Source organism: Acanthisitta chloris, unplaced genomic scaffold (assembly GCF_000695815.1).
Source record: "Acanthisitta chloris isolate BGI_N310 unplaced genomic scaffold, ASM69581v1 scaffold15175, whole genome shotgun sequence".
NCBI classification, from domain to species: Eukaryota; Metazoa; Chordata; class Aves; order Passeriformes; family Acanthisittidae; genus Acanthisitta; species Acanthisitta chloris.
The window spans coordinates 2364-11400 of record NW_008673262.1 but is presented as its reverse complement, the minus strand read 5'-3'; the positions used below and the strand labels follow the sequence as shown (position 1 = coordinate 11400).

The 9037-nt window shown below is 56.3% G+C and overlaps 1 protein-coding gene across 1 annotated transcript in view; it reads left to right on the top strand.

Moving 5' to 3' along the window:
* Positions 1–2151: 2151 nt before the first annotated feature.
* The window catches only part of SNX27 (sorting nexin family member 27), a gene marked incomplete at its 5' end in the record, with an annotated part of 7619 nt that continues 733 nt past the window's right edge, over positions 2152–9037 (top strand). Inside the window, 9 exons of the mRNA XM_009074882.1 lie at positions 2152–2383; positions 3711–3903; positions 4265–4329; positions 4842–4946; positions 5818–5896; positions 6416–6579; positions 7295–7384; positions 8524–8673; positions 8833–8961. Of these exons, the coding sequence (XP_009073130.1) occupies positions 2152–2383; positions 3711–3903; positions 4265–4329; positions 4842–4946; positions 5818–5896; positions 6416–6579; positions 7295–7384; positions 8524–8673; positions 8833–8961 (1207 nt within the window). The remainder of the gene's footprint in view (positions 2384–3710; positions 3904–4264; positions 4330–4841; positions 4947–5817; positions 5897–6415; positions 6580–7294; positions 7385–8523; positions 8674–8832; positions 8962–9037) is intronic.

Genomic DNA, 9037 nt, shown 5'->3' with positions numbered 1-9037 from the left:
CACAGGGAGTGTGAGAGGAGCTGTCAGGACCAGCCCGTGGCCAGTGATCCGGATGGGCCCCTGGAAATCCCTCTACAATTTGGCTCTTTCCCATCTGACCCAAATTCCGTGTTCTTTGATTTTTCCATGCGGAAACAGCATTGGGAGGGGGAGAGAATTCTGCACCTGGATGATCTAGTTGTGGGAACAGTGTTTTGGGGCCGAGGGAGGAGGTTTTCGCCCATTCCTGTTTCGGGGGACACTGGAATTGCCGAGTTGGGAATTGGGGGGAGGTTTGGAGCCTGGAGCTGGAATTTTGGGGTGCAGGGGTTGGTGTCAGGTGAGGACGTGACCTGTCACCGCTGTGACATCGTTAGGCTCTGTGGTTAATGAAGGGCACAAGGAGGGTTTGCTCCTGCTCTCGGGAATCCTGGTGTTCCTCTCCATGGGCAGGAGCAGCTGGAGCTGGAAGCATTGGGAATTTCCTCGTGGTTTATCCTCTTCTCCTGGGAGAAGTGGCATTAGTTTGTCTGCGTCTTGTGGTACTGCCAAGTTGGCTCTCGCCCTACCCCTAGATTCCAATATTCCAGTATCCCTATTTTCTGACATTGCAATTTACCCATACTCCCATATCCCAACATTCCTAGGCTGCATAAATGCCCCCCAAAGCATTCCCTGATCCCATCCATGTTCTGGCAGTGTGGAGTCCCTGCGTGTCTCCATGCTCATCCAAGAGGACACTCCTTCTCCCTGGATCCATTAAATCCCAACTCCTAGAGTTACCTCTCAGCGTGGTCCTGAGCTGGAGGAGAAAACAATAACCCAAGACTCCCAAAATAGCTCAGATTTCCCTTCCTTTCCCCGGGAGGCACAGGGGGCACATCCGCTTTTCTGGGCGGTCCTGGTTCTTCCAGAGCACCCACACAGGGAACTCCCTGGAATCCAGGCAGTCAGGCTCCAGGAGGAGCTGCTGGAGGATTTTGGGGTCCCAGGGCACTGCAGCACACACAGGTTGGGCGTTTGTTTCCATGTGGGATTTTGTTCCCATCTCCTGGAATTCTGAGCAGACTGGACTGGGGGGAGGTTTGTGGAGGGAAGAGGTTGTTGCACCCGTGAGGAATTCCTGAGGTTGCTGCTGGAGATCCTGTGGGTGTTGAGGACATGGTCATGCACCTGTGGGTCTGTCCCCACTCCGTCAAGCTGGAAAACCTGGAGACCTCCCATCCAAGGGATCTGGGAATGTGGTTTCCTCTGCAGAACAGAGCACAACCCATTCCCAGTCCTCATGCAACACCCAGCAATGCTCCAGGTGTGATCTGTAGGTGCTGTGCCCACTCCAAGTCCTTCCCCGTGTCGCATCCCTGTATCCAGGGAATAGCTCATCCCTGGCTCTTCCCAGGGCTGTTCTGTGCCACAGCTCGGGATTGCTCCATAATCTCCTTAGCTGGAGAGAGTTTGTGGGTGCTGAGGGCATTTGAGACAGACAATGGGAACTAATTAAGCTCTTGATTAGCACCGGGAATGCCAATCAGAACTAATTCCGACAGGGAAAACAGCTCCAGAGCACAGAAACTGCCAGAGAAATGATGGAATAGAGAAAGGAGGGATTTGGTCTTATGTTAGTGAGTTATGTACGTGGAGAAATGGTTGGATTTAGGCGTGATGGGGACGGATGTGGGATGCTGTATCCCATCAGAGTCATTCCAGCACCAGGGAAACATCTGGAACAGTGGCAGCACTGACTGCTTCAAGGGAGGAGGTTGGATGTGGTTTGAATGGTCTCCGGAGATGTCTTCCCAAGCCTTGTGTGAGGGGTGAAAGGCATTTCCCTGGGGAGATTGGCATCTCTGTGTCTCCATGGGCTAAGGCCTCTGCATGGAAAATCTGGGTCTGCCTTGGAAAAGTCGGGAATGGGCTGGAGAGGAGGTGGAAGCTGCTGGCTCAGCTGTTCCCAGCGTTTGCCTGCTCACACGGAGGTGCTGCTGGAAATGCTCCCCAGGGAATGCCCAGGGGGATCTTCCCCAGCCACAGGCACCAGTATCCCAAAAATCATCAGTGGGAAGAACGAGTGGAGTTTAGCCAAGAGTGTGGAGCCCCCTGGGGCAGGAATTCCGCGGGAATGTGCCTCTGGGCAAGGAGGTCTGTGGTCACCTGTGGCTCTTCTCCCTGCAGGAATGGGGTGAACGTGGAGGGAGCCACACACAAGCAGGTGGTGGATCTGATCCGAGCTGGAGAGAAGGAGTTGATCCTGACTGTGCTGTCAGTGCCTCCCCACGAGGCTGAGAACTTGGACCCTGGGGATGATCCTTTGGGACAATCCTTCTACGACTACACGGAAAAACAGGCTGTGCCCATCTCCATCCCGACCTACAAACATGTGGAACAGAACGGGGAGAAGTTTGTGGTGAGGATCAGCTTGGATTGGCCTTCCTGGAAGTTTATTTCCTGCGTAATGTGATCTTCCCTCTGTGCTGGGAAGCGGTTTGTTAATTTTTCTGGAATATTTGGATCCTCTGTGAGGGTTAAGTTGTTGTTTTATCCCTCTAAGCTTTCCTGGGTGGATCTCCCAAGTGTTCAGGATGTGTCGGATAGATGGAAAAGCAATGGGAACAGATGCCTTGAAGCAAAACTTCCATCACCGGGATTTTTTTCCCCTCTAGAAGCTAAATAATAGCCATAAAAAGTCTTGTTCCTTTCCATTTTCCATGATCCAAGTATGTGACACAGGTGCATCCCATGAGGCTTAAGGTTGGTTTTGGTTCCTCAGGCTGTGACTGCTGAGGGAATCCTGGGAGAAGGAGCCAAGCTAAGTTGGATAAAGATACTCATGGTGTTCCGGGAACATATGGGATGTGTTTGCTCCCTCAGTCCTTGCTCAGCATTCCTGTTTCCATGTCTGGGGTCAGCAGAGCCACAGCCCAGCCCAGCCGGGTCCCAGTTGCTGTCAGTGACTGGTGGAGACAGAAGCTACAAAGGGCACTATTCTTCCCCAAAATAGCAGGATTCTTCCTCAAAATAGCATGATTCTTCCCCAAAGGAGCTGCTTGCTGTACAAGCAGAGCCCTACCAACCCCCAGTCCAGGTTCTCCTTTCTGCTCTTTGGTTTGGCTGGAGCTGTCACCCTCAGGATGAGGCTGTGGGATAAGGTGACACACTGGCTCATGGATTGTGTCTCTCCCTGTTGGGAACGGAGGGATTTTCCTAAGGAAAACAGGAGTCAGTATCAGTGTTTCAGGAATGAGAGAGGAAGGGTGGAGAGGGCTCAGGCTCCTGTCCCTCCCTCTGCAGGGATCCTTGGGAATCCACAGCCTCGCAGGGAGCATCCTGCTCTCCCAGGAATGCTGTTGGATTAGGGGGGCAGGAGGAAAAGGGTCCTGGCAAGCAGAGGGGATCAAAGGGCTGAATCCCCCTCGGGTGGTGCCAGATCCCACCTCCAGCCCTTTCCTGGTGGGAAGGTGACTCAGGGAATGCTGTTGTGTGGGATCTCCTTAGCAGGAGTAGTAAGGCCTGGTTTGGAGGGAGTTTGCCTTGCCTGGGAGACGCAGCAGATTGGGGAACGGGAAGGGAATCCCATGGAATTCTCTCACATCACAGTGGTGATGAGAAACAGCTCCGGGGGAAGTGTATCTACCTCCGCATCCCAATCCCTTTTCCTGGCTCAGTCCTGCTGTGCTGCAGGTGGGAGAGGCTGTCCCAGCTGTGCTCTGGGAATGTCGTCTGCTCTCTCCCAGGTGTACAACGTGTACATGGCAGGGAGGCAGCTCTGCTCCAAGCGCTACCGCGAGTTCGCCATACTCCACCAGAACCTCAAGCGGGAATTCGCCAACTTCACCTTCCCGAGGCTTCCCGGAAAGTGGCCATTCTCCCTGTCCGAGCAGCAGCTGGATGCGCGGAGGAGAGGCCTGGAGGAGTACCTGGAGAAAGGTATGGAGCTGCAGCTGTTCCACAGCTCCACCTCGGGCAGGTCTGGGGTGTGGGGCACATGGAGCCACCGACATGGGACATGGCATGGACAGAACTAGTTGGGGACAGGAGGTGACCCAGGGGACACTCACAGCCCTGTGGGGCCGCCAGGACATGGAGGACAGGGGTGACCCAGGTGAAGGAATTTCTGGGCCATGGGAAGGGGGTGCAGAGCCTTATCTCAGCTCTGTGGCCCTGGTGTTTGGGGGCAGAGGCTGTGGGTGGGAGCTGGGGAGCTCCAGCCTTCCTCCTGTGCTGCTCTGGTGCTTTGGGATGGGAAGTGCTCCCCGTGGACCCCGTGACGTCCTGCTCTGTCCTGCAGTGTGTTCCATACGTGTCATCGGGGAGAGTGACATCATGCAGGAGTTCCTGTCTGAGTCTGACGAGGTGGGTGACGTCATTGAGTTCCCTGAGCAGCCAGTGGGTGGTCAAACAGAATTCCATGGCCAAAATGCAAGACCTTTCATGGAATCGTCAAGGTTGGAAAAGGCCTCTGAGGCCATCGAGTCCAACCGTGCCCCAGCACTAACCACGTGCCACATCCACACGTGTTTTGGATGTTCCCAGGTGGTGACTCCACCGCTGCCCTGGGCAGCTGTGCCAGGGCCTGACTGCCCCTTCCCTGAAGGAATTTTCCAGATATCCAACCTCAACCTCCCCTGGTGCAGATTGAGGCTGTTTCCTCTTGTCCTGCTCTTCCCTGAGAGCAGATCCCAGCCCCACCTGGCTCCAGCCTCCTTCCAGGTCTCTCCCTGCATCCTAGCTCCTCACCTCTCCTCCTGTGGCTCAGTCCTGATGGAGTCTGAGGGATCATTGTGGCACTTTGGTCGTTGCTTTGCTGGCAAATGCAGGGCTGGAGAATGCTCCTGACTTTTGGCCTCTTTGCCTGCCTTTTCCAGAACTACAACGGCGTCTCGGACGTGGAGCTCCGCGTGGCACTGCCCGATGTCACGACTGTGACAGTCAGGGTCAAAAAGAACAGCACCACTGACCAGGTGTACCAGGTGAGGTTCTCCTCCCTCCCTCAGTGCCCTGAGCCCCGGGAGCCTCCGCCTGCCCCTGCTCCCGTGGCGACACCACGGGCACTCACCCCACCCGGAGCAGCGTTTTCCCTGTCGGGAGTTAGTTCGCTCACCGGGAATTGTTTTTCCCTGGTAAGATCATGGAGTTGGAATGGCTCCAGGCACCAGGCAGCATGGAGGAGTTGGATCCAGGAGCTTCCAGCAGCCAACACACAAGTCTCCCCGTGGCTCCATGGCAGGACAGGGGTTGGATGTTCAGGATAGAGGCAGATTCCAGGTGTGCAGTGGCTGGAGGCTCCATGTTTTCAGTGGAAAACCAGGAGAGCTGAGTTAACTAGTGCTGCGGGAGGAAAAGTGGGAGTGGCAGTGGATTAAGGGAATCAGGTGATGTAGGGGAGACTCTTTTGGAAAGGGGAGCTAAAAGTCCTCCTGGAATGGAGGGAGTGGAGGGTTGTGGAAGAGCAGGAGCTCTGGAATCTGGTGATTAGATGGGATCAGAGTGGACACAGCCTGGGGAATTTCACACTGCTTCCACTGCCATCAGTGTGTTTTGGCTGTGGGATTAGCACACAGGACTGAGGTGGTGTTGGAAAAAATTTCCAGGAGGGAATATGTTCCTCTTCCCTTGGGAATTGTAGCTGGAAGCATCGGGAGGGAAGATGACCTCATTATCAATTGTGGCAGCTCTTCAAACCCAGAGCAGAAGGTGAAATCAGGGGAGCAGTCCCTTCAAAACTACGTGGTTTGACTGGAAAATTCACATTTTCCATGGTTAGGGAATACTTGGGAATTCCTGGCTTTGCCCCAGAGCTGCAGATTCCCATTTTGCTCATCCCTTTTCCCTGTTTTCCAGGCTGTGGCTGCCAAAGTCGGGATGGACAGTGTCACTGCCAACTACTTTGCCTTGTTTGAGGTGATCAATCACTCCTTTGGTGAGTCCTGGCATCCCTTGGGATGGAGGGAAAGGGCTGTGCCCACAGAGGTGTGGGGAGATCCAGGTCCTGGGGGTGTGAGGTCATGGAAATCAAGGCCACCACTAACCACGTCCTGGAGTGCCACATCCGTGTGCTCCGGACACTCCACCACTGCCTGGGCAGCTGTGCCAGGGCCTGGACACCCTTTCCATGGAGAAATCTGCCCGAGTATCCAACCTCAGCCGGCCCTGCTGCAGCTTGAGGCTGTTTCCTCTTGTCCTGCTCTTCCCTGGGAGCAGATCCCAACCCCACCTGACTCCAGCATCCTGGGGCTTCCTGGTGGTTCAGCTGCTCCAGCTGGAATTGTCCAGACCCTGGTGGCATCCTGGGACACCGTGTGGAGGTCCAGGACAGCAATCCCAAGGCTGAGGGACAGCACTGGTGTGGATTTTGGGGCAGCCAGGCCCCATTCCCAGGCGCTGCTGCCAGTTCCGGGTGCTCCAGTGGCCTTAGCTCCGTGTCCTGTCCCTTTCCCAGTGCGCAAACTGGCGCCCAACGAGTTCCCCCACAAGCTGTACGTGCAGAACTACACCTCAGCCGTGCCAGGGACCTGCCTGACCATCAGGAAGTGGCTCTTCACCACGGAGGAGGAGGTGCTGCTCAACGACAATGACCTGGCAGTCGCCTACTTCTTCCATCAGGTAAATGCCTGTGGGCTGGAATTCCAGCTGGAGATCACTTACCTGGGGAGAGAGGTGATTGAATCCAGCCATGAACCAATTCTGCCTGTTTTGATGGAGTTAAGGCTACCCAAGGTCCCAGAGCTGTTCCAGTCACCACTGTCCTTTGGAACACAGTGGGAATGCCCAGCTCAGGGGTCAACACGGCTGTGAAACTCAGAGAGGTGAATCCAGCTCAGTCCAAAACCTCCATCCTGGTGCCCTCCAGCCTGAGCCCCTGGAATAAATTGGTACCGAATAGTAGTGGTCCAGGATCAGTGTCCCAGACTGGATCTTGCTGGGCTGACAGTCCAAGCCACGTCGTGCTGAGGGCAGGAGCTGTGTTCCTGCTCAGTCCTCATGGAAAGCCACCTCTTCCTGCCAACATTCCAGCAGCACCATGGCTGTGGCTGTGGCTGTGTCTGGAGTGTCCTGAGGCTAAAGCAGGATTCCAGCCTCTCCTCATCCATCCTCTCTTGCCAGGGACTTCTCTCAAAGTCCGTGTGGATGTTTTGGCACCTGGGAGGTCCCAGGGTGGTCGGGGGCTCAGGAGGGGCAGGAACCACCTCTGGGAGCCCCTCTGGGGACACTGGTCACTACCTGGGGCTGGAATTTGGGTTCAGAGCACCTCAGGGCTGTGACTCTGAGTCCTCCACACTCACTCCTTGGATTTCTTTTCCCTTTCTTCTTTCCTCAGGCTGTTGATGATGTCAAGAAAGGCTACATCAAAGCAGAGGAGAAGTCCTACCAGTTACAGAAACTCTGTGAGCAGAGAAAGATGGTCATGGTGAGTGATCCCACCGGTCCTGATCCCACTGCTGTGTCTGGAAAGGAAACTCTGGAGCTGGTTATCCAGAGAAATTGTGGCTGCCCCATTGCTGGGCATGTCCCAGGCCAGGTTGGATGGGGCTTGGAGCAGCCTGGTCCAGTGGGAAGTGTCCCTGCCATGAGCTAGGTAATGCTAATTCCCTTCCAGCCCGAGCCATTCCAGGCACACATCCTGGAGAGCCACATCTTTCTTGGCTAGCACAGGGCTGTGGGGCTGTGGGATTGGCAGGCTGTGCAGGCAGGAGTTCCAGGTGTCTCACCTGCCTGAGGGTCCACTGGAGCACCAACCACAACCCCCAGTACCTGGCACATGGAGCAGCACCTTGTCCTTGGCACATCACCTGTTGGCTCTGCTCCAGGGATAATTCCCTGTGGATAGTACCTGTGTTCAAGGTGAGGTGGAGCAATCCTTCCCCTGCAGCCCTTTGGGAATGGCTCTTCCCAGTAATTAAGAGGCAAAGGTCTCATTCTGCTTCAAGCAGCCTCGAGGTGCTGGTGCTAGGGTAGCTGTGGGGTTTGGGCGCTGGAATGTGACTCCCAGCCCTGCAATGCCTTAACTCCTCAGGTTTTTATCCATTCCCAAATCCTGTGCTGGAGCTCAGGGGTTCTCTGCCTCTTCCACTCCTTTTGGAGTTGAGCAGGACTCACTAGGCTGTCCCAGCTCAGACCTGGGGCAAGAAGGGGCTGCATCCAAGGCCTGGCTAGAAGGTCAGACACCGGAAGGAATCCCTTGGCAATCGCCCCCTGGGGCTGCTGTGACCTGTGGCTGGAACCCACATCCATGGAAGTGCTCCAGGCCTGCACCTCCAGTGCACCTGCACCTGGCTGGGTCCGTGTTTTGGGTGGCTGGAAGGGTCTCACCACGGAGTCATGGACTGGGTCGGGTTGGGACCATGGTCAGGGACACCTCCCACCAGCCCAGGCTGCTCTGAGCCTCGTCCAGCCCGGCCTGGAACCTGCCAGGGCCGGGTCGCCCATGGAGCCGCCGGCGCCTCACGGCCCAGAGCTGGCACGAGCTGTGAGATTCTGGGGTTCCCTTGGGGTGATCCAGCCTTGCCGAGCTGGGGAGGTGCTGACCCTGTGGCTCTGCCCTGGCAGTACCTGAACATGTTACGGACGTGTGAGGGCTACAACGAGATCATCTTCCCGCACTGCTCCTGCGACTCGCGGCGCAAGGGACACGTCATCACGGCCATCAGCATCAAGCACTTTAAACTCCACGCCTGCACCGAGGAGGGGCAGCTGGAGGTGAGGGGCTGCCCCGGGGCCGTGTCACACCTCCAGATTCCCGAGGGGCTCCGGTGTCTCTGTATCTCTTCCTCAGCATCCTCAGCCTCCCTGACCCCCCAGACCTCCTCCGGCTGCTCCAGCCCCTCCCCGGGCTCACCTGGGTCTGTCTCCCTGCAGAACCAGGTAATAGCCTTCGAGTGGGAGGAGATGCAGCGATGGGACACGGACGAGGAGGGAATGGCCTTCTGCTTCGAGTACGCACGGGGGGAGAAGAAGCCTCGATGGGTTAAGATCTTCACCCCCTACGTGAGTACTCCCCGTCGTCGCTGGGGTTTTCGGGGGAAGGTGGCTCGGGGCTCCGGGCCCCCAGGGGGGGCCGCGG